This window comes from Crocodylus porosus, unplaced genomic scaffold (genome assembly GCF_001723895.1).
Source record: "Crocodylus porosus isolate Cpor-Errol unplaced genomic scaffold, CroPor_comp1, whole genome shotgun sequence".
NCBI lineage: Eukaryota > Metazoa > Chordata > Crocodylia > Crocodylidae > Crocodylus > Crocodylus porosus.
The window spans coordinates 99,191,816-99,217,633 of record NW_017728943.1 but is presented as its reverse complement, the minus strand read 5'-3'; the positions used below and the strand labels follow the sequence as shown (position 1 = coordinate 99,217,633).

Sequence of the window (25,818 nt, the reverse complement as noted above, 5' to 3'; positions counted from 1 at the left end):
ACCACTTACTATCCAAAGAAACTGCTTTATTTTTTCTTTCCTAAAAGACAGACCCAGTCCTTGTTAATATTATCTGTCAACCTAGAACCAAGCTCTATATAACTATATCACTGTTTTATTTACTGGGAAGTCAGTTGCCTCTGATCAGCTTCCCTGAGCTAAGGTAGAAGCTCTGATTTCTCTCACACACTTTGGTTTTTAGAGGTCATGTTCTACTATAAGCTTGATTGGCAAGTATCTCATATTGGCATCATTAAAGTGAATAGTGTTATGACTGAGAGTCATCCATTTTGTGGCACAGAAAGGCCTATCTCTCTTGTCACAGGGAAGTAGACCCAGACACAGGCATGGGTGAACCAGGCGGCCGTCTGGGGCCCAGACAGAAAGGGGGCCAAAAGCAGTAATTTTTTTCCTGTTGTCCAATTATTATTATTATTGTTACTGGCAAACAGGGGCCCAATACTAAAAGGTTGCCCAGGGCTGCCAGAAGTCTAGGTATGGTGCTGTAGGGAAGTTGTTACATCCAAAAGCTAAGGAGCATTTTGATACCATCTAAAGGAAATAAAATCTCTTTAGATTGTCATCCCTGGTTTACCAGTGAGGAAAACTATAATTCAGGCCTTAATCCTGTGGAAACATCCTTGTAACTGTGTAAAATCATATTGAACTCACTGGGGCACTGTGGCAGGGCACTGTTGGTGCCTGCCCCTTTAAGGGCTGAGCCAAGCAACCAGCAGGTGCTTGATTGCGGTGGCCATTTTAGATCTCTGGCCGCCTATATAATCAGAGCAGTTCACTCCTGGCAGAGTAGGCATAAACATTGCCTGGCTGCAAGGTTGTATGCAACATCCTAGAGGTAAGGGCAGGAGCTATAGGGGATGTTTTGGAGGCTCCTGGTCCTGGGCATGACCTAAAACTGCACTCTGCTGGGAGTGGGTGGCCTGGTCGGGCTCCCAGTGGTGTGGGAGCCTCCAGGAAATACCAGGCCAGTGACCACCCCGGTGAAAGGTGGGTCTGGGTGCCTTAATAACCCCAGCTCCCACAACCAGGTGGGTTACCCTGTAGTAGGGCCAAGAAGGCTGACCCAGGTAAGGATGTTGGCTAGGGGCTCAGAAACCTGATTTAAAACACCCTCGACTGGTCAATGCTGGGGTCAGGACCAGAACGGTCAAAAGGGCCAGGGGTCCACCATGAGGGATGCCCTAAGCTGAGGGCCTGGGGTTTTCGACTGACCTTGGAGATGAGGCCAGGGCTTGTGTGACCAAAGGTCCTGGGGGGACCATGCCTGAGAGGGGGAAGAGTTCAGGGAGCTAGGTAGCTCAGTATGAGGGTGGAATAGGCCTCCTGATTGGAGGAATCTAGTTGGAGTCTAGATTGGAGGATTAGGGGGCCCAGTGTGGGGCTGGTGATGTTAAGATCTGTGGATGCCATCAGGGCAAGAATTGGGCAGCCTCCTGCCTAATTAATATCATAATTATATATCATCAAGGCATGGCAGGCGAGGAGGTGGGTGGTTGTCCATAGAAACAGGTGGCTGGACCAACAATGGATTGGCTCTGAGAAGCCCCCTGTTACAGGCACAAATGTGCATTCTGGCATGCACCTCTGTGGAACTTAAATCTTCTTTTGTAAAGGCAGAAGCTCATTCCCTGAGGGATAATGTGGATCACCTGATGGCTGGTGAGAGAGAAACATTTTTTTCTGGCAGAATGATATATGCTGTTCTGGAATAGGAACAGAGTGAGAGAGTTAATATTTCTACAATAAAGGGGATCCACTTTTACAAATATTCTTTATTTCCGATGTTAGGTATTTATAATATTTTACATCTTAATTTTTGTTTGCTGCTGTAAACTTTCAGTGGAAACTTCTGAAACAACTATATTCCTGAAGATTAGAACATTTGATGTCAAAAGGTTTCTACCCTCTTAAAGTACACAGGGAAAAGGTTCAAGATGCAGTTTATGTAGAGGTTGTAGATATAGAGAGAGCTCTTGTCTCTCCTCAGAAGGAAGAGTGTCAAACTGCTCTGGCCCTGTGGAGTTCATAGACTAGCCCCATGTACTGGAGCCTGTGTACAGGGCCAGTCTGGTGTGGGCACCTCATGTAGTGTATGTCTTGCACAAAACCTGCACATGTGTCAGCCTCAGCATGGGGCTCACATGTAGACTTGGCATGGGGTGAGTGCCACATGAGGTGCCTACACCAGACTGGTCCTGTGTGCTGGCTCTGGCACTCAGGAAATGTCTGTGGGCCCAATCCAGACTGGCCCTGTGGCCAGTGCACACAGCTGGTCTGGCTTGGGTACCGCATACAGTGCAATACCCTGGACTGCCCTGCTATGTTCCTATGCTACATGCAGTGTTCATGGTATTGGGTGTAGCTTTGCTTGCCACATGCAACACATGCCAGACCACCTCCACGTGCCACATGCAGAGCTGGCACATGCTGTGTGTGTCACCTCGGGTTAGTTCAAGACTCACAGGTCAGATCATAGGGCTCCACAGGCCAGATCTAGCCCACAGACCATATCTTTGACATCCCTGCTTTAACACAGTGTCAGTGATTAACCAACAGGTGTTAGATTATATCATAGAATCATAGAAGTAGGGTTGGAAGGGACCATGTAGATATTCAAGTCCAACCCCCTGCCTGGGCGGGAGAAAAACTGGGCTCAAATGACTTCCAGCCAGGTAGGCATCAAGCCTCTTATATGCTTAAAGACAAAGGAGATTTCATTTTTTGCTCTCAGATAAATTCATGAATAATAATGCTGCCCATGTGAAATCTTGTGAAGTTAATTAATGAACATTATAGCTAATTTCATAAGCTGCATATATCACACACGTAGGCACATGCACTTGCAGCAACTCAAACAGAAGCAGTGCAAATTTGAGTCGGGGCTTTTTTGCCTCAGCACACATTGTGCGAAGCTTCAGGTGGTGATTTGATTCAGAGGCAATTCGGCCCAATTCGGTGGCTGAATCTCCAACTCCAAATTGAATCAGGGGACCAATTAAAAGGTCTAAATCAAGCCGAAGCTCTCTAAATCTTCAGAAAAGATTCAGAGAGCTTCAGTGATTTGGATGGTCCTCAGTGGCTGCAGCAAGGAGCTGTAGCCAGACTCGGAGCTGATAAGTAGGGGGGGGAGAAGAGACCATGGGGGGACCCCTGCCAGGCCCCACCCCTTGCCCACTTCCCCAATCCCCCCATGGCTACCCTGCCTACCCCAGTTCCAGGTGCTGCCGAGTGGCGGGGCAATCCCTGCTGCCCCACACTGCATTGGGGGGGCTCTGCATGAGCCCCGCGATGCTCCATCCCCATGGCTACCCTGCCCACCCCAGCTCTGGCCCTTTAAAAGAAAAAAAATGAGAAAACCCTGGGACTCACTGCTCCTGCAGTGGCCTCGGTGCTTTGGGGGGGCTCATGGAAGAGCTCTCTATGGGGCGTGGGGCAGTGGGGATCGCCCCCTGCCTGGCCACACCCAGTGAGTTGGGGCTTTTTTTCCCAAGTACTGGGAGCTGAGGTGGACAGGGCAGCCCTTGCTGGGCTGGGACAGTGGGTAGGGGAAGGGCTTGGGTGATTTGGAGATTCGGCAGCAGCCAAACCTCTGAATCGGATTTGCCTGAATTGAATGGGGACAGGGATGCAAATCACTGTCCCCCAAATCAGTCGAATCCGAAGTGAATAATCGCCTCTGCCTGGGTCCTGGCACTGGCTTCCCTAGCAGGAATTCTGGTGTTCCCTATTTGAAAACTGAAAAATCCCTGCTAAAAAAAAATCCCAAAGTCACTCTGTAAAATACCCCCAAATCCATGTTCCTCCACAATTAAAACAAAAGACCGAGAGAGAGAGAGATCAATTGGGCAATGTTTTATTGATTTATCTACAGTGTTAAAGCAATTTGGAAGCCTACCAGTGTCTCTATCATCATAATAAAATGAATTCTAAATACTTATATGTTTTGCTGTTTGACTTTCGTTTTCCTACCATAGAGCAGTTAGAGCTCCCTCTGACCCCTTCACAAACCAGCATGTGGGAACAGCTTCCCTTGCAGCCACAGCTCCTGCCACCAGCAGATCTCATCCTGTCTGGCAACTGGGCATGCACGGTGTGTGCTGAGGGGATGTGGGGTGGGGGGGACTGTGGGGGAGAGGCCTGCTCAGAAGTGGTGGGTCCCCCTGCACAACTCATGGACTGCCCCAACAGGGGCCACATGGCCCCAGCAGGGGCTACCATCTCCCTTGCAGGCCCATGTGCCCCAACGTTGCTTGCTCCCCTGGCCCCACCGCATTGCTGCCCCACCTGGCCCCATCCCCTGCTGGCTCCTGCAGCTCCCTGCCCAATGGCTGCCCCACCTGGCCCCATACTCCGCTTGTACCCAAAGACCCCTGATGGCTGCCCTACCCAGCCCCAACCTCCCGGCACTTAAAAAAAGCCCTGCGATCACCAGCAGTAGCAGCTGCACTGGGGCCTCATGGCAGAGCCCCCCCACACAGCACGGGGCAGCTGGGGGCCAGTGGGGACTGGCCCTGGCTGCCTGGTACCCACCATCGCCACTGCCCCATCATGCAGGTGTGGCCTGGGTCAGCACGGCGCCATGTAGCTCTGCATGCTGTCAGGCAGCTGGGGTCACTGTGGCTGTCACCTGTGCCCAGCACCCCAGTAACCCCTATGGCAGTTGCTACTGCCAGTGAATGCGGGGCTCTTTTATTTATTTTTGTATTGCTGGGATGCTGGGGCCAGGTGAAACAGTGATGGGGGGGCGGGGGATGGGGCCCCATGGTCCCCCTCCTCCAGCCCTACCCCCACTCCCTACTTACTGGCATGGAGCCCAGGTCCAGCTTTCTGCGGCTGACATGCTGCCTGCCTGTGCAGGGCAGGCAGTGTGCTTCAGCTCTAGTGCAAGGGCCATCCATTGAGACACTCTGGCTGGCTACCAAAGTGTCTCTGTGGATGACCCGAGCCTCCTGTTTCTTCAGGGTATGGTCCTGGACTCTGCCCTGCCCAGCTTTTTTCCCCCTGCATATCCAGGGGGTCTAATTTTGTCCCTGAGCTGCAAATTTGAAGTGCAGGGAACATGTTATTGTTCCCACACGTGCCTCTTGCAGTGTCTCAAATGGCTTTGAGATGCTGCGAGAGGCAAGTGTGCACTCATCTGGACATGCCCACTGTGTTTGAGAGCAATGGTAATCTTTGCAAGTGAACAAGAAAGGTCAATGTTACTGAAGGATCACCACAATTTAATCTGTTAAAACATGCAATTACACCACTTTATCTTGACTCAGATAATGCATAAAGATGCTTTTCATTGTAATATAGTCCAGGATGTATCAAAATATCTAGTCCAGGTGAATGAATAGAAAAGTATTTCAAACAAACAACTCTCCCTGCAATACTAGAACCTTACTATAGATGTAGTAAAAACTCATCCCTACTGGTAAAACTAGGACTATAACACTGTGCTAAGCCTTCCTTATAGCACAGTTCTACCAGTGGTGGGTATAAGTCAAACACAGAAGATTGCTCTCACTTTCTCCTTCCAGTTTCTACCCTGGGGAATATCAATCAGATAAATGACCTCTTTTCTTAGCCACTGGTCTGGAAACTTCTAGTTAATTGATTTTTTCCCCCCAATTCAACCTAAAGCTCTAGAAATCCATTCAAGTTTTTCAGTGTACTATTAGCAGTCTACCATAAATATAGACTTCCCCTGCCCTGGTAGCTTATCAGTATAAACTGTACCTTCAGCTTTGGTTTAAAACTAGTGCAGCAGCTTTTCAGTGGGCACATAGACATGAGATGTTTACTGTGCAGTTGACTAATTAGCTGCACAGTAAATGTTGTGTGTCTACAAGTGCACCCCTGTTAGGTTGGAGTAGATTAACTAACTCCACAGATGGATAATACTTGTAAATCCAATTTTGTTACTCTGCAGCAGTGCATGCGTAGGTGCTGCCCTGGCTGGCTGGGGCACAAAAGTGCTTTAGCATGGGGCCTTCCTGGTTGCTAGCCACACACCGAAGCACCCTCAAACCCCAGGTTGGTAGGGCTGCTCTGACCTGGCTGAACATGCCACGCTTATGGGTGCACATAAAGACATGATGCCTGGGAGCAATAAGCTCTGGAGTTTATTCATGTTCACTAATAGCACATGTAGATGCACCCAGAAACTGGAGGGCTGGTGTACAAGCTTCTTAAAATTTATTGGAAATTCACATCGATTCATGGTGTAACTGCAATCAATAGAGTTAGGTGCCTACAGGCAATGATAGATATCTACATTTCTCTAAATGGTTCTAAATCCTACATACATGCATTTTAAACTTCAAATTAGTTTGCTACACTTTCTGTAGTAGCAAAACATTTAAATAATGAACACTTTATCTTGAGTAACAGGTTCCTTTTGATTGTCACATTTCTTGGATAAACTCAAACTGGGCAGAAAGCAGTGTATTCAGATAGGAAGAACATTTGTTGTCCCAGTTATTGGTACAACACAAATCCAGATAAAATATTAAAGTTAAACCTTGATCCTGACACTTCCATGTGTTTAACTTTACTCACATGTGCAAGAGTTTGCAGGATCAGTGCTTTAACTGTGCAAAGAAGAAACAAATTCCTGTATTTGCAGAAGTGTTTCAAAGCCTCTGGGCAGTGCAAAAAATAAAAAAATCCATCAAACAGTAGCAATTGGTCTAATAATCCCTGCAAGTAATACTGAAATGGGAAGTCTGATTTATAAAACCTACTGAAAAAAACCCTTGCATATTGAATAGAATACTGTTGGAGGCTCTTTATGTGGTCTGCCTGGGCAGCCAGCCAAGGGTCTGAAAAAAATTTATTATTATACAAACTAAGTACTGCAATATCAATCACAGTAAGTTCTGCATAATAAACTGCATTTTTGGCTGCAATAAGTTGTTCTTGTGTTAATAATCCAGTGAAAGTGCAAGGCTTCTCTATATTTCTTTTTTTAGGTTAAACAGGATGTCTAACATCACTCATAGCCAGCAAGAAGTTAACACTGCTGCTAACTTGCACACAGACTCTCACCTACACACAAAAGCTCAAAGGGAACATATGCTATTAAACATCACTTTGTTTTCAGAAAGCATGGGGAACTGTTTCCATAGATAACTTAGCTGCATGGAACCTGTTTTTTACTCTGTATTTGGGTGCATCTACATGTCACTGTATGGTGCCATTGCTATGGTGCTGTGCTGTGCCTTGTGCATGGTTAGATTTTGCTGCTAATCACTGTAGCAACACGCTAAAACAAGGGCATGCGCTGCTACGGCAACCTAGCTTGCAATCATGTGTAGACCCACATGATCGCTTTGTCAACGTAGTGACATAGCACATTGCTACATCACCGTAGGGTGACGTGTACATACACCCTTTGAGGAGCAGCACCACCCATCAGGATACCACCCTATTAACTGAGGAAAAGGACTTTCTTAGTAATTATGTTTAGGAGTAAAATAGCATATCTGCACGTCATCTGGAAAGAAAGGTAAAGAACAGACCATGAGGATTACTATGTTTTGTTCTCCTTGCTGTGCAAGACATTGGATCAGTTACGAGCCAGGTCTAGTGAAGGACTTAGCTGTATGAAGCAGGACTTAGAGTGGAATTGAAGTGCCTAAACTCAAAATTGTGATCCAAAAACCTCTGCTGAGCTGCTGCCTAATATCTAGAGTTCTGCTTTTGTGTTTACCGAAAAACTGCCCCAGTCTGAGCAGCTTGGCCCCATCTCCTCCCCAAGCCTGACTGGCATGTAGAAACCAGGTATTTCTTCATTTTGTCCTAAAGAACTCATACTGGTAGGCGTCACGCTGCTTTCCGATCGCAGCCCAAGGGACCAGAACAGCGGGATTAGAAGGGCTAGTTAGCTCTTTATGGGACAGTTAACGCAAGTCTAGCTCATGCTGCCCGAAGAGACTGGAGGTGAGGTGATAGCCATGGAGGCGGAGAGTAGTTGAAGGTAGAGGTTTATTTACTCACAGTGAGCATTGAGGAGAGAAACAAGATGCAGAGAAGTAGACAGCTAATCATGTTGGGGCCAGCAATGAAGCGGCGTTCGGCGGTTGCTAATCGCGAACGGGAGGCGGAAGCTAGGTGATCAGGCTAGCGTCCCTTGTGATAATCGAAGCGGGTGATGAACGACCTTGCCTGGGTGCAGCTGTGTGCTCCCTTATATCACTTAGGTGAGGCGCTCAATGGTGAGCTGGCTGTTTTCACCTATCACTTTTCAGGTTCTGTGTCCCAGCCTTATTTGGCGTTACAGACTAGCTGACCTCACCTATGTTGGTGATGCTCTGATAACAAAAGTAATGGTATGGCAGCGTTTGTTTTACCCTTTTGTGATGGTTGTGAGGGCGGGGCTTGCCATCTTGGTGCCTCACGCCTCAATGCCACCATTATGGCGCGCGTGTGACAGCAGGCATGCTCTAGGAAATACCTGCATCAGTGATTCTTAGCTGAAATGCTTTGAGATCTCTTGTAGGGTGCTGTGAGGTGTAAGAAGATAAGTGCAAGCTCAGCTTGTCCCTGTTCAGCTTGTCTGCAAGGAGGCAAGCACTGCAATAAATTAGTTTTTTGAAATGGGGTGCTACTCAATTCACAAAAGTAATGGAAAGGTATCTTGGGTCAAACAAGGGGTGCCCTGAGTCTGTAAGGTTTGTGAACTACTGGCCTAAACAGACCAAGCGTATCAGGCTCCCTAGAAAAGTCAATTGTGGACAATTATTTTTATAACACATTGTGCTTGTGCTTTTGCCTATCATGCATAGGATATCCTAGTGGCACTTGCCCATGAAGTTGGAGACAGGGATCTAAGAACCCTTTCTGAGGTGAGGACAGGATCTACTGCTCCTATTGAAGCTGTGCTACAAGGCAGCCAAGAATACAGGATTCACAAGGCCAGAGAAAGCAAGAGGGAACCTGCCTTTATCATCTACAGGTTAGAGCACTCAGCTAGGAGTAGGGGGAGAGCTGGCATCTGGACCCTTCTCTCACAATCTGTTTCTGTATTGACTCCAATGACTATTTCATGTAAAGGAAATGCACCAAAAGTTAGGATTCCCTTTGCCTCCCAGCTGAGTGCCCAAGACACCAGTCTGCAGACATCCCTCTTCTTGCTCTCTCAGGGTCAATGAATCCTGATTTCTCTGCTTTAAGGGGCTCTTTAGTGGGTCCAGGAATTTCATAGTTGGTAGGGTCGAAGGGACCTGAACAGATTATCAAGTCCAACCCCCTGTCATGGCAAGAAAGAGTACTGGGGTCAAACGATCCCAGCAAGGTGTTCATCTAACCTCCTCTTAAAGACCCCCAGAGTAGGAGCCAGCACCACTTCTCCTGGAAGTTGGTTCCAGATCCTAGCCACCCTGACAGTGAAGTAGCACCTCCTGATGTCTAGTCTGAATCTACCCTCTGCCAGCTTGTGACCGTTATTCCTGGTCATTCCTGGCAGTGCTCGGGGGAACAGGGACTCCCCCAGTGCCTGCTGATCGCCCCTGACTAATTTGTAAGTGGCCTCTAGATCCCCCCTCAGCCTTCTCTTCTGGAGGCTGAATAGGTTCAGGTCCCTGAGCCTCTCCTCGTAGGGCCTGCCCTGCTGCCCCCTGATTATGCGGGTGGCCCTCCTCTGGACCCTCTCCATGTTGTCCACATCCCTCTTGAAGCGTAGCGCCCAGAACTGGACGCAGTACTCCAGTTGCAGCCTGACCAGTGCCGCATAGAGGGGGAGGATCACCTCCTTGGACCTGCTCGAGATGCATCTGTGGATGCATGACAAGGTATGGTTGGCCTTCCTGACTGCATCCCCACACTGCCGGCCCATGTTCATCTTGGCATCAGTGATGACTCCAAGATCCTTTTCTGCCTCTGCACTGACGAGAAGGGAGTTCCCCAGCCTGTAGGTATGGTGCTGGTTCTTCCTCCCCAGGTGCATCACCTTGCACTTGTCAGTGTTGAATCCCATCCTGTTCTCATCCGCCCACCCCTGTAACCTGTCTAGGTCCGATTGCAGCCTATTCCTCCCTTCTAGCATGCCCACTTCTCCCCACATCTTAGTGTCATCAGTGAATTTGAACAAGATGCTTTTTACCCCCTTGTCCAAGTCACTGATGAAGATGTTGAACTGTGCAGGCCCTAGAACCGAGTTTAGCTCAAACACTGTTTTTTGGGTTCACTTCCTATCTTTTCCCAGTGTCTTTACTTCCTCAGGGCAAACTACCTCCTGGCACGAGGGAGTTCATATAAACAGCTCAGTTCGTAAGCCAAACGCTTATATCATACAGTACCTTCTCCGAAACCCAAAGAGAGTACTTAAGCATAGTTCTGCTGCCACTTGACCACTTTCTCCCTTGTCCTTCTGTCCCTTCAGCCACAGGAAGGGCTCACTTATAGTCTGCTATATTTGCAGTCCTCTGGGAAAGAGATTCCTCATGTAACGAGGGTTCAGATTGTCATGGAATCAGGCCTTTTAAAGTACTCTGAAGCCATGAACTTGTGTTAAATCATGGCTGTGGAGTGTTTTCAGGGGCTAGATTGGGAGAAAATTGTCACTTCTCTCTGTGCCTTCAAATGTAAGCACCATGTAACACAATGATTGTGCTTCTGGTACCCAAGCTAGCTTGGATAGCTTTAAATGGTATGGTATTGTGTAGTACAGACATACCTCCTGAGAAATGTAATTCTCTCCATATACTACTTAGGGAACATAGGTCTCTAATTTTGGATTCCTCCTTGAAGATCCTGAATCTAAGTCCTGTACTCAGTCTGGCTCTTAATCTCCCCCTGTTTCAGTTTCTGGAGATGAGAATTCCTACCTTATAAAGGTAACGCAAGAATTTATTTTACTTGTGTCTGGAAAGAACTTTCAGTTCCTCAGAAGGAAACTGCCAGAGAAGTGCAATTATTATACACTAAAGAAGCGTATTATTATACGCTAAAATAATTTATTGTAGCCATCACACTTTTAGATGACCTAGCATTCCAGACCGACCTGGTTCCCAACACCCATACTTTTACACTTAGAGATGCAGAAAGTGTAACTAAAAATGGGCTGTCCTTCAACCTACAACTGGTAAAAAAAAAAAAAAAAAAGCAAAGGAAAGCGGTCACGCCTGATGTACACATGAAAAATACTTGAGGTTTTTTTGTTGTTTTTTTCAAATGATGGAAATTCCTGCCTACTGTGATGTACTTTTCTATTGCTGATCTGTGTACTTCTCAAGGCTAAAAAAGGATACTCATTACTTGTGTGAAAACGATAAGCCCTAAATCATGGAGAATGATGACACTTGGAAAACAAAGGCATAATAGAAAGAGGCAGTGAGCTGAAAGAGAGACTCAATCTGATGAAAGCAAGCACCAAAAAGTATGTAGCAGGGTTTTTATATTGAATTAATTTGGATACATTTTTGGATTTGCACGAGAGGGAAGAACTAACAATACTTAAAAAGCTAGGTATTTTCCCAAGATTTTCTGTGCAGACTTCCACAGAATTTTGCCGTTACACTTTTGTCCTCACTTGTATTCCCTCCTCCTGTTCAATTACCTTGGTGCTTTGAGCACAAACAAATAATGAGGCCAAATGCATGTGGTGTTTTGGGATATGCACAGATGTCCATAAGAGGCTTTTTCAAAGTTGCTAAATTCGTTTCCATTTGCAATCCAATTAGCTCAGCCTCGCCAGAGTCTAGTGTATTAACCTCCTAGATTTCCCCAAGTTTGTTAACTGCATCTTTGTAGCTCAGCAAATGGACTTTGAAAAAGAGGACAGCTTTGCTGATCTTCAGCTGACTGGTTTCCTGGCATTCTGGAGTTACTTTACTTATTTAAATGTAGGGGAAACACCTGTACAAGGCTCTACATACCTGCTATAAACATGTTTAAAACTATAATAGGCCAAGCTGACTATGAACAGTCCTCCTTACCTACACCCTCCTCTCATTCCAGGCTCTTTGCAGTATCCATTGCACACACTTTTGCAAAGGGAAAAAAAAAAGCAATTTACTTTCAAGGTTGCCCAATTCAGAAGCTAAATGGCATGTTTACTACAGGCAATGCCTTATTCTGGGGAATTCTTCCCACTAGCCACTTGGCATTTAAATGTAAGGCTGTAGCACCAGTGCCTCACCTGACCACAGAGAGCCTGCCAGGAAAAAAGGCTATTTCTAAGGGTCAGGTTTTTAAAAATAAGTACTTGGATACCTAATCATCCAGCTAGGCAGGGGTTTTCAAAAGTGCCTGTCATAAACCCCACTAAAATAAAGGATTACATATTCCCCAAGCTTTTCTCAGCAGGCACGCAGAGCTAGAAACGTCCTGTTTTCTTTTGAAAGGATCACTGAGCTTTTCACAGGCCCATACACCTTCAGCTGTAAGAAATGAACAGAAAAAGAGAGAGGCTCGGGGATTACGTCAAGAGCCAGCAGCCTCAGGCTCGAAGCGCAGGGGCAGGCCGCGAAGCAGGGCAGGCGGCGGCGCGGGCTCCGGCGGGGCCAGGGGAGGCGCTGCAGTGCGGGCGCGCAGGGTGAGGGCCGCAGCATGGCCAAGCATGTCTTCCTCACGGGACCCCCAGGTACCCCCCGGGCAGCGGGCACAGAGGGAGGGAGCCGCGCTGCAGCCGGCGCCCCCGCGGCTCGTGTGAGGGGCCGTGCGCTGTCCGCCCCGCCCCGCCCCAGGGGCCGCGGGAGCTGCGGGGGCCTGCCCGGCCGCGGCTTTGCAGCCAGCGCCGGCCTGCCGCGTCCCGGGGGTGGGCACGGCGTGCGGGTGTGTGCAAAGCGCGTGTAATTACACCTCCCCCTGTTTCGCGCGTGTGTGTAATTACACGCGCCCCCTCTTTTACACGCATGTGCGTAGTTCCACCCCGTCCTTTGACATGCGTGTGTGTATAATGACCCGTTTACATGTGCGGGTGGGTATCATCACTGCACCCACCCCGACTCGTATCTGCCTGTGTGTGCCCACGTGTGTTCGTGTGTGTGTATTGTGAACGTGCCCCTGCTTGTTTGCAGCTGTGTGTGCATGTGTAATGGCACACACACCACTCTCTTACACGTGCATGTGAATAGATGTGAATGTATAATTACAGCCACCCCAGCCAGGCCCACCCCCTGCTGCAAGCAGGACCAGCCCCAGCTAGATCATCCCAGGCAAGGCTTTGTCTGCCTGAGTCTTAAAAACCTCATATGTACACATATATACACACACACCTTAAAAACCTCATATGTACACATATATACACACACACCTTAAAAACCTCATATGTACACATATATACACACACACCCCCCTTCAACACCTCGTATGTGTACATATGCACACACAGCTTTTAATTTAGGGCAGCCTTTGGACTGTCTCATGGCACACATTTCTTTCCTGGGTGTTTTAATAGAGCATTTAGAAATTAAGTACATATAGACATGCCTTGGTGAGGATAGGAGTTCGTTAAGGTTATTTGAGAGGTGCTGTTTGAAGTTGGGGGACTGCCTGTAAGCCTGGACAGGTTTGTCCCCAAAGGCTACCTTGGGACAGTCACCCTTTTCCGGAAAGGGTTGGAGGGCATTGATGATGTGTCTTAGCTGTATAAGCTGGGGTCTGTAGGTGACAGCCAGAGGGATCCTGTTGCCGTTGGCCCAAAGTTGGTATTGTAGCAGGTCGGAGTGAGGTCTAAGTTTGGCATCATTGATTTGAGCAGCTACAGTTTGGGGATTGTATTGTATGTGTGTGTGTAAATATATACACTTACTTTCTAAATGCTCTATTGAAACACCCAAGAAAAACCTTTTGCCATAAATTAATCAAGTATGTGAGCTGCAGTTTGCAGACCTGTATCTTGCTTCTCTCATCTTCTTATTTAGGTTGGAAACATCAAATTCATTCAACAGAGTCTGTAAATTAATCCCAGGTAATACGTATTTCCAGCCAGTTTCCCTCTTGTGTCCTTGGGTCCTGTCCTGCATTTGGGTATTGATAAACACCTAGACCATTAATCCCACATCAATTAAAATACTAGCATGAGTGATTTTCTTAATACTTTCTGTAACTTAATAGTAATGATTTAGTACTTCTGATCTAAATAAGGTACACTTATGGGGTAATACAGTTCCTTTATTTTGAAGCAATAATCAGAATCCCAAATGCATAGATTGAGTTAAGAGACTGAGTAGTTTTCACTGTAGGAGAATCTGATTACTGCTGAGGTAAAATGGACATAGATACAATTGCCCTTTTGTTACAAGGTTAATTAATAAACGGACAGTCCTTATTGCTTAGGTCCTTCTCATTCAGGTTCAGGAAATAAGACAGTAGGCTTGATTCTCCCCATTTCCTCACACCTTCCATAGTTATCCTTATGTGGAACGGGTGTAAAATACTCCTGTTCTCTTCCAGGAATGCTTTACACCTACTCCACACAGGTAAAAATGACTGCAGAAGATGCAAGGAAGTGAGTGCATGGGTGAAAATCAGGACCATCATATCTGCACAACACCAGAGGCTGAGGCGGCCTTCTCCATGCTGGTTTAAGCAAAATTGACTTAAAAATGTATCCAGTTAAAATGCTAATATCTTCTCCCTCCCCACTGTGTAGATTAACATACACTGATTTAAACCTATCTTAAGTAAATTCACCTTGTGTTGGTAAACTATTAAATTAAGATAACTAAATCGAAGATTTAACATTTATTTAGTTATTGGTTCAACTTCTCTTGTGGAGACAAGGCCTTAGAGCACTATGAAGCTGATAGGGCCCCACTAGCCATTGTATCCTGGTTTAAACACTTACACTTGTTTTAGGATCATAGAAAATTAGGGTTGGAAGGGACTTCAGGAGGTCATCTAGTCCAGCCCCTGCTCAAAGCAGGACCATCCCCAACTAGATCATCCCAGCCGAGACTTTGTCTAGCCAGGTTTTGAAAACCCCCAAGGACGGAGCTTCCACCACCTCTCCAGGTAACTTCTTTCAGTGTTTTACTACCCTCCTAGTGAGAGAGTTTTTCCTAATATCTAACCTAAACTTCCTTTACTGCAGCCTGAGACCACTGCTCCTTGTCCTGTCATCTGCCACCACTGAGAAGACTCTAGCTCCATCCTCTTTTAAACCCTGCTTCAGGCAGTTGAAGGTTGCTATTAAGTCCCCTCTTGGTCTCCTTTTCTCTAGACTAAATAAGTCCAGGTCCCTCAGTCTTTCTTCATAAGTCATGTCCTTGGCCCCCTCTCAATTTTCATTGTTCTGGCTTCATTTGCATTACAACCCTGTCTATATCATGACCTGCTTTCCCTGAAACCAGCTGTAGGGTTTGTCACAGACACTAGAATTTAACTGTGCATTTAAAAACTTTGTTTCTGCAAAAACAAATGCTGGCTATTAGGTGCCTGCACACCTTTGAATGTACCAGAAGGCATCTGTCAGCCAATTCAGGCACCAAAACACCTTTGAAATCTGGCTCATGCTTTTTGCCGCTGGGGGTGTAAAGACCTGTTCTGTGAGATGTTTCACACCTTGTGACACTTATCCATAAATAAACCTATTTTGACAGAAGAATTCACTGGTATGATAAAGAGTAAGTGATAACCCTGGATTTTGTGTGATGGGGAAGACATAAATTTGAGTTTAAAATGTGATCTAGCCAAGAGACTTACTTGTGATGTAGCCAAAAGGTTAGGGGTAGTTCTGTTCTGGGACTGGAGAGTGCTAGTTTGGGTATGTCTTTGCTTCAGTGCAGTGTAGACTTATTCAAAAACTAATAAGCTTTCAAAATTAAAAATCAACCTCAGGAAACTTTACTTCTGTTTATTTTCCCTGCTTCAGAATGAAATTTGAATATTTGATGAAATAATGAGAAAAATAATTGATATATATAACATGTCTCTCTGTTACATGTACATCGTCTCTTTGTTAAATGCAAATGCTTCCTTGGAACTTGAAATCTCACTTTAGTGTAAAAGATGTGTAATAATGGACACTTCATTTGTTTCCTTTTATTTTAATTTTAGGAGTTGGAAAGACTACATTGATCCAGAAAGCAACTCGAGCTCTGAAATCCTCTGGAATCCCTATTGATGGATTTTATACAGAGGAAGTCAGAGAGGATGGCAGGAGAACAGGATTTGATGTTGTCACTTTGTCTGGAGGACGGGGAACTTTATCAAAAGTTGGGTAATGCTGTTTTAGTACTGTCATGTGCCTGCTGCTTTTAGAGTTGATCCTGTGACCCTTCTATGTGTCATGCCCCTTGAAGTCAATAGGATTTCTACATGAAAAGGGTTTGCATGTTTAGGTCTTATGTTAGATTCTCTGGGCCTGATTGACTTCTATCCAGCACTTTACACTGATGCTCGTATCACTGCAGAGCACACTAAAAATACCTAACAAATCAGAAAGATCCCCTTCACACTGTTGCAAATGACTACAGAAGGTATAGAGCAACTAATATACTGGTTCCAGCCACTTCACTCTGGGACCTGACTTATCCTATAATAATATAGAGCATACTATTGTTTCATGATCCAAGATGGTGTTTTTGCCTCTTATTTGGAAAAAAAATACTACTGTTTCCTTCAAATATAAAGGAGTTAGAAGCTGAAATTTAACGACAGACAAGTTGAAATAAACTTACTGCAATAAGCTGCTGGCTGTCTTTCAAATCCTATAAGTAGGGTTTCAAGAAAACAAATATTTCAGATCCCCACTTTCAGATATAAAGGGGCTCATGTCTTCTGCTTCACAAACACATTCTTAGCATTTCATACTCCATGCAAAAGCTTATACTAGGTGCATGTGTACCTTGCAGTCAAAAGGGTGTTCTCAACCTTTTTAGAGTCAAGGCAGCCCCTTAAAAAAATACCAGCTCTTAGCTTTCGCTCATTTTTTGACTACAGAAAAATAACAGTTTTGGTTGCAAGGAACTCAGAAAGACCACAACAGATCAAAATATTTTTGATGCTGTGGATTCCTATTTGAGATCTCTGGTTTATCTTAGGAATCCTCTGTTGGCGTTTGCACATTTAATAGTGCTAATATTGCATTGCAGCCCCACCACCCTTAAAAAGGTCTTGCAGCAACTCAGGATGTCATGGCACCCTGGTTGATAACCACTGACATTTGCTAGTTTGGGAACCAATAATGGTATAGCTGCAGCAACAGAGTTCAGTGTGGGCTCACCCTCCACAAGTGTTTACTCAGTTTCCCAGGCAGGTTTTATAGCCCATTAACTCAACTCCAGACTGCTTCAACTATGCTGATAGTTGAAGCATAGTTGAAGCAGTACTCTAGGGGCAGCTCATGTATACACATCTCTTCAAATGGGTATATGTGAGCTGCAATCACAACTTTGTCTTTAATGTGCAGGTACCCTTTGGCTTCTTGTCTTTGTTTTCTGAATTTTCCCACAAAGCTTACTGATGTCAAGTAACTTCCAGGATGTCCAATTACTTAGAGAAAAACATATATAATAAAATTAATTTTGCCACCTGCAGTATGATATTCAATATTAGCCAAGGAATGTAGGGGGAAATGTGGCTTATTAGGATAACCACTCATGTAAAGCCCAGTTAAAATTACTGCTGCAGATTTTCACCATGTTCATGATTTCTTTGATTTATGAGAAAATGTTTGGCTTTGTTTTTAAATTCAGTTCTGATTCAACTATTGCAAGACGTGAATATCGTGTTGGGCAGTACGTAGTGGACCTAGTTTCATTTGAGCAATTGGTTCTTCCTGTGCTGAGAAATGTGAGTAAAAGCTTCTGAAAAGGAAGTAGTTTTATTTGAAAAGTATTATCAGAAAGTCTGATGGGCTCAAGGTGTTAGCAAGTAATAATGGAACATTAGATTTCAAAAGATTTTTTGTTAAGTTGGAAAACTGGGTGCTAGACAATAAAGTGAAAGTCAACGAAGACATGTAAGGAGCTACACATGAAAAAGAAAAACCCAAATACACAAATACAAAATGGGAGAGACCTTATTAGTCAGTAGCATTGCTGAAGAGAAGGTTGTAGTGGATTACAGACTAAACACAAATTTAAATTGATGATGTGATGCAGTCACAACCCTGCCTTCCCCTGTCCCCACTCCTCCCTGCCTTTCTTCCTCCCCCACCCCTTAAATCCACCAAGAAAGAAAAACAAACTGTGTAATTTTGGACTGCGTTAAATGGAATATTGTAAGTCATCGGACATGATAATATCGTTCTACTTGGCCCTAGTTAGGTCTCAGCTAAAGTATTGTGTCCACTTCTTGACTTGATATTTTTAAGAAAGAGAGACGTGTGGGAGGATTCAGACAGTAAAGAAGTTGGTGTGTAAGATGTTTGAGGAAAGGTTGAGAAAAACAGGTATGTTTAGTTAGGAGGAAAAGAGATTAAGGTGGTCAGGGTAGCAGCTTTCAAATACTTAAGAAGCTCTCATAAAGAAAAGGCAGAACAACTGTTCTCCCTTTCCACACAAGGCAAGATATGAAGCAGTGGATTGAAACTTCAGGAAAGCAGATTTAGATTAAATCTCAGAGAACACTTCCTAACCAAAGTATAAGACTGGAACATACTGTCCGAAGAAGTTGTAGAATCTCCTTCATTGGAAGCTTGCAAAAAGAGGCTGAACAGGCATTTGTCTGGAATGGTTTAGTAACAGTGCGTTCTGTTTAGTTTTGAAGGGAGGATGGATTAGATGAACCTTGAAGTCCTTCCAAACCTGTAATGTTGGAGGACTTGGCAGCAGAGGTTGCCTTTAGAGAATTGCCATCTCAATTTATTTCTGCGGATCCCATCTTCTGCAGAGTTCTGGTAGAAGCATTTCCATAGGTCCCCCAACAGAAAGCTGGCCGCAAAGCCAAAACTTATTTGTCCCTTGCAGTGACCTACTTGATCAACTTTTCTCCACCTATAAAAGGGGAGAGAATGCTTCCAACAGAAACAGTATTTAAAAAAATGTTAAATTACCCTTTTTGAAACTACCTGTGGACTTGTTGCATCTTCAGTTGCTGGTAGTTCTACTAACTTGAGAATCTTCTACTGCTGCTTAAGGAGCAATCTGGTTGTGTCATTGTGGGAATCTTTATTACTAATCATTTCTTGGATCTGGTTTCCATTCTGAGAAGTGTCTGTTCAAAGCATGTTCCACAGAACAAGTGTTGCCATCATCACTGAATGAAAATGTTCTGACTACCACCCAGTCATGTACACTGGGGTCTGGATTCACAGTTTTTGTTTCCAGGCTGTGCACATGGTAATGGGAATAATATTTCTTTGCACATGGTAATGGGAATAATATTTCTTCACTTACGAAAGTTATTGATGGCAAAATTTGTACATCCAGATGTTTGAGAACTCCCATAATGAGAATGATTTAATGCATCCAGTATGTGTTCCCTTGTTTTCTGCACCATCTTTCTCTTCCTTTCCACTTGGGATGGTTGGGTAGTCAATAATGTCCTTACTGAAACTTCTGCCTCCACTTCCACCTTTGCCCCCCTTACCCCAAATTAAACAAGAACAGACCTGATTTTCTTAGTCTTCTAATAAACCGTGGGCAACAGCTGCTGGGATAACTACTAGAAATCCTCAGTGGTTTCTGTGTTGCTAAATGGAGAACAGAGTAACTTCCATGGGGCACTGAGAACGGAGATAAAAGATGCAGGGAACAAGGCGAAGGTTTTGGTTTTTGCCCTTCAAGGTATCAGGAGAAGGAACAAAATATTTCAACAGTGTGTGGATAAGGAGGATGGGGGCAATACAGGGAGCAGGAGGACATAACGGAAGAGACACTAGTAATACTTTCTTATTGTATAGTAAAGGTTCAAAATGTAGAGAAAGACTTTATTATATAAGGACTTAGACTAGTGCAATTAATATAGTAATAAAAGAGTGTAAAATAATTCACTAGTGGAGTTTTTTTACAAGCATTCAGTGGATCAGTGGGGGGGTGGAGGGGAGAAGAGAGAAAGAGAGAATCAGGGTCAAAGGGAAAGCCCAGCCCTGAGAAAGGGTTTGATTCTGCTTTCATTTAATCAGTAATTACATTCTCAATGATTCAGTGGCAACAAGACCATGGCTATGCGTGGTACGAAGTGGGGGAAGGAAAGAGTAAAAGGGAAGGATAATAGTGAACGGGAATAAGAATAGACCAAAATTAAGGGCAGGGGAAGCAAAGTAGAAATATAAGGAGAGGGTTTTTTTGTGGATGAGCATGGATGGGTTGAAGACTAATTGAAAAAGTATGCTAATCTTGGAGCACGAGTAATTAATCCACAAATGTCTCATTAATATTTTTGTGGGGCTTTATTGATATTTCTATAGGAAGCACTATATAGCAGATAGTCTTTTTTTTACTGGAGAGTGTAGAAATAACAAAATATACAAGATCATTAGTGTTCTCAGTGTCACGTGGCTCCAGTACAGTTTACTGAAAAATGTTAAGACACCAGTTATTTTGATCATAGAATCATAGGGTTGGAAGGCCTCAAGGGCCGTCAGGTCTAACCCTCAACGTGAATGCCACTCCTAGATCATCCCTGACCAATGTTTACTCAACCTCTTCTTGAAATTGTTTAGTAAAAGAGATTCTACAACTTCCTTGGACAGTCTCTTCCACTGCCTCGCTGCTATAACAGTAACAAAGTTCTTCCTGATATACAATCTAAATCTACTTTATTGCTAGAGCTCTAAGATTTGAAGCCATTGTTTCATATCCTGCTCTCCACATCAAGGGAGAAAAGTAGTTCTCCATCTTTTTTACGGCAGCCTTTAAGATATTTGAAGAGTGTTACCAAGTCCCTCCCTAATCATCTTTTTTGCAAGCTGTATATGCCTAGTTCCCTCAACTTTTCCTTATGGGCTTGCCTTCCAGATCCTTTATCATTTTTGTCATGTGCCTGTGGATCCTCTCTAATTTCTCCACATACTTTTTAAAGTGTGGAGCCCACAACTGCCCACAGTATTCTAGGGGCATAAACAGATATCACTTTTGTGCCACCATTAAATTTTTTTATGGCAGCACAAAGGCCATGCAGATACATTGTGCCTCTTGTTACCCCACAAGTGCCCAAATTTTGTGGTTGTGACAGCAGCACAAAATACCACCTGTTTTGCAGCTAATGTCTGTTTTGCTTTAAGACAGTAGCCCAGAGCTTCCCATCCTCTCCAGCTGCCCCTGAAGCCCAAGGAGTTCCTGCTTGGGTTCCCCTATTTGGAATTTCCTGGGACCATACAGGAGTGAGTTTGAGATTCTGGAAACACATCTCTACAAAAGGGAACCCCCAGGTCTCCTTGCTAATAGAGGAGTGCCTGGGGATTCCTTTGTCTGCATAGAGATGCCCTGAGTGTTGTCTCACAGGACCCTGTGGGACAGCGCGTGTTTTTTCACCCAGTGAAGTGGGATCAGCTGTACCAGGACACATGCTGCCACAGCTGATCCCCCTTCATTTGGCAGTGTCTGTTTATACCCTAGCTAAAGCCAATTCTAAGTAGTGGCATTGTCTTACACACAATACTCCTGCTGATCTAGCAGTTGTATCAGAACAGCTGATACATGCTCCAAAGCAGCAGGTCCTCCTTGCCTCTTAAAATAGTTAAAAGTATATCTATCCACAGCTTTAGTCTTCAAGGGACATCTCCCATTACTTCAAATGGGAAAGTGTGGATCCTAGAGTGTGTTCCCGTTTGGAGCTCTGTAAACTTCACTTAAAGGGACAGGGGATTCTGTACAAGAGTGAAAATTCAGTTTCTTAGTACTTGATCTAATGACAGGCATTAGCTTTTCAGCTCACTGATCTCTGAAAGGGTTTTAGATAAAACAGCTGTCCAGTAGGGACTCACTTTTGAAAGGTTTTGGGAGCATGTTATGCATTTCTTCCATTTTCTTCAGAACTTCTATTTCACAAGGGAAAATGTTTAAATTGGTTTCTTCTTCAGTTATGTAGTTAGTTGGTATATGAAGTTATTCATGGATTAACTGTGAAGATTTTGACTTGGGTCAGTTGGCCCCTAACAAACACAAATAGTGAAATTTGATTCTTTTTTTTTAATTTAATTTCCTCAGAAGAGAGTAGTGAACTTGTATTCTTATCTATAGTATAACCTTTCAATTAACCCTAGCTTTTGTGTGTTGTCCCCATTTCCTTATACATATTGGCCTCTTGTTCCATCATACTGAGGCACATCTTACTTGATATAGTATCCACTTCATACGAACAAATTAAACACAACTGTACTTATTTTAATGTGTACATCCTATAATACAAAGGAATATATCATAAGATTTGTTAAAAAATGGAGTTTAAAGAAGGAAAAATGATTTGCTGGTATGAGGAAAGGGAGACAGACTGGAAGTGCCCTGGTTGAGTAACTGGATAACTATTGCAGGGATTAATTTTTAAAGAGGGTTAGTTATCTTGAAGGGGCGAAATGTCAGATTTAACCTCCTTCACATATGTGTGCTAAGTGGTAGCAGCTGTTGAGACCTTGCAGGTCAGTTTTCCTTGGAGGACAAATCATCTGTGCACAGCCTGGGTACTTTCTTACCATAGTTGGTTGTTTACCTTCATTCTCAGAGGTGGATAAAAGGAATACAGCCATTCTCCTCTTTCTAAAAAAACTTAGTTTAGACATCAATGACTTGGTCATAAGGAGCAACCTTTCACTGAGAATAGATTCGTGCTTTGGGAGATAAGGGCAGTGAGCAAATTCTCTTGCTTATCACAACTTCCTCACCTACATCACATCACAAAATTAACCACAGGACAGTATTTCTTTGGAACCTCTGCACTGATCCCGAGATAAGGAACATATAAAGCTGTATCTAACAGAGCAGTCTGGTGATTTTTTCTGCTATAATAATGCAAGACTTAACGAGGGACAATAAATGTTCTGCCACCCCTTCCTTATTCAGTATCCTGTTGCTTTGCTAGATTACAGGCTGGCTGACTGCTGGTATTCTTTGTGACTGGATGACGTCTGTGCCATCAATTTCCAGCAACAGTTTTTTTTCTAGAAATGTTACTCCTGAGCTAGCTTATTCTGCCTCCTTTTCTGTCACAGCAAATGGCAACAGTTGTTTCAGTGCTGATGCAAAACTCTCTTGTTTTTAATCTCTTGTGTATTTTCTCTTTAGGTTAATCTTGACAGTGGCACGGGGAAAAAAGTTTGTGTAATAGATGAGATTGGTAAAATGGAACTCTTCAGTCAGTCTTTTATTCAAGCCGTTCGTCAAACTCTGGTCGGTTCAGGGACTGTGATACTTGGGACCATACCAATACCTAAAGGCAAGCCACTGGGACTTGTGGAAGAAATACGAAGTAGGAAGGATGTTAAGGTATTCAGTGTAAGTAATCTTAAACATCTTTTAAGGAGCCTTTTACTTCTGGGTTGCCATTTTGCATGTGGCTTTGTTTTAATGATCAGTCATTGCTACAAATGAATGATGTTTCTGTACCATTATGGTGGGGATCAAGAGCATGTTGGGCACAGTTGTAGCTGTCATGGTTTCCCTAGAAGGGTAGTTATAGGGGACTTGGTGAGAAAGTAGCAGCATAGTCAATTACCAATTAATGACTGTTGGAAAGCCCATTTGAAGTGAATCCAGTAGCATCCATTTAGTTCTTAAAAGGCAGGTGTTCATAGTACCAGAAAAAAAAATCACATAACGGTTGTAGGAGTAACACTGTTATTGTTTCACAGAGTATGAGGGTTGTAGATCATAATTTTTATGTATCACTTATAATGTTTAAGGGGTCAAGTTTTTTAATTCCAATTAGTCTTTGTAAATTGGTCTTTATTACTAGTGATGATGATATGTGACAAATAAAGCACCTCACTAAGTTATCTGAGTTCAAAAGAAGGTTTGCAAGACTGTTAATTAGAGGGGAAACACTTCCTCTAACCCTTGTAAGTGGAGCATATATTTTTTGAATCACTGAGTTAGCATACTGAGCTCCATATACAATTTTTGCAGATGTAGTTCTCTACGCAGAACTGTGCTTTAAAACTCTAGTGATCGACTTTTCAAATCTTTATCCTATCAGTTAGGTAGCCTGTTCTTAGATATCTGTTCAAGCAACCTAAACTGTATTAGATGCTTTATAAAATGAGTAAAAACATTGGTCCCTGCCCTATAATGGGTATTTTCTGTTTTCAGTAAGTAGTAAACAGTTATATTTTGTAGGCAGAACCATGTGCTTGCTCGTCTGAACTGCAAAAACTAGGTAATTGTCAAAAAAAAAGATGCACAAGTCACAAGTGGAGAGAAGGTTTTCATGCAGTATATACTGTATATATTGGTTATGTAAAATATGGTAAGAGTCCTTACCGTGTTTTGTGTGGAGAAGAGTGAATGGATGGTGAAGGAAAGAACTCACTATTTTGACAGTTTTTTTTTGTGTTTTAATGATCTTATTCATAATTTGCTGTTTGAAGCACATAATGAAAAGTCGCTTACTATGCAATTCAGTTCTCCCTTCCTGCCAAAGATTCACTTACGCTGTTAAGTGCTACCTTGTGTGAAATTGTACCAGTGGGATTGGATGTTCCCCTCCCTCCCCCCATGGCAATATTACAGTGTCATTCTGATTAAGTGATGTCAATGTGCTCCAGAGCATTAATCATCTGTGCATCATCTGCAACAAGATTTGAGAGTTACGGATCAACATCTTCATACCCTAATATTTTTTTCTTAAGCTGCTCAGTTTGGCTGATGGCTTATTATTTGGTTATTTTTTAAACCCAGAAAAGCCAACATTGTTTTTCAGTAACAGGCTACACCTTCCTCCGTGAATGTCACCTGTGCATCTTCCAACTAGGACTTAGCAGGTTTCTAGAGCCAGGTGGATGAAAGACATAGGCACCTAGGCATTCTGGCTCCTTTGTTAGGTATGTGGGGGGTGCCTTGGCATCTAGGCATCTTTGTACGTGGTATGGAGAGATTATGTACTTCATATGGGATCCACAACATACCAGCATACCAGGCATGGAGCTACTGAGACCTAGACAACAGGAACACTAATTGCTGAACAAGTCTTGCTTTCCTGTTTATTGGGAGCCTTATCTAGGACTGAAGGGAGGCACCTCCATCCAGTTGGAACCCTGCCCTAAAACTAGCCCCGCAGAGTCATTCTGTAGGAGACCTAAGCAAGTCTTGCTCATTACTTCGAAGTGTCCACCACCCACTGACAGCACAAGATGGTTTACTCTCATTCCCCATTTCATTTTAACTTTTCTTGTCCTAGGCCCAGTATTATAAATGGTGTGTAAAGGCTTTGGTTGTGTTTGGAAGCTGGCTTACACCTAATTTTGCTCTATCAAAGCCTTCTGCTGTACCTTCCTAGTGATGTTTTAGTTGTGTTTGATTTAAAAGGAGAGAGAGACAGACGGACCATTGTGGGGTTCAATTTGGAAAATTCTTACAGGAGCACTGTCTAGCAGTGCAAGAGAGCTAAGGTGCAAGACCCACTGCATCACAGAAAGTTGTAGGAACCAGAATATAATGGTGGATACACAAAAAAATGAACTCATGATATAAACAGTGCATATTCTTTCACTGATAGTCACTCATCCTCATCTTTATGACATGAGGATGAGTGTGTACAAACCAACCAAACATCATCCACCACAATCCGCTGGCTGGGAAATTGGCTCCGTGGTCGGACCCAGAGGGTTGTAATCGATGGCAGTCACTCATTGTGGTCCCCTGTGACCAGTGGGGTCCCTCAAGGCTCTGTCCTTGGACCCATACTGTTCAACATTTTCATTAATGATGTGGACATTGGAGTCAGGAGTGGACTGGCCAAGTTCACCGATGACACCAAACTTTGGGG

General features: G+C 44.0%; 1 protein-coding gene across 1 annotated transcript in view; it reads left to right on the top strand.

Annotated features, from left to right (window-relative positions):
* The first annotated feature begins 12,497 nt into the window (after positions 1–12,497).
* NTPCR (nucleoside-triphosphatase, cancer-related) overlaps positions 12,498–25,818 on the top strand; it is an 18,527-nt gene continuing 5,206 nt past the window's right edge. The window contains exons 1-4 of the mRNA XM_019549853.1: positions 12,498–12,592; positions 16,012–16,174; positions 17,652–17,748; positions 23,121–23,330. Of these exons, the coding sequence (XP_019405398.1) occupies positions 12,559–12,592; positions 16,012–16,174; positions 17,652–17,748; positions 23,121–23,330 (504 nt within the window). The 5' untranslated portion in view covers positions 12,498–12,558. The remainder of the gene's footprint in view (positions 12,593–16,011; positions 16,175–17,651; positions 17,749–23,120; positions 23,331–25,818) is intronic.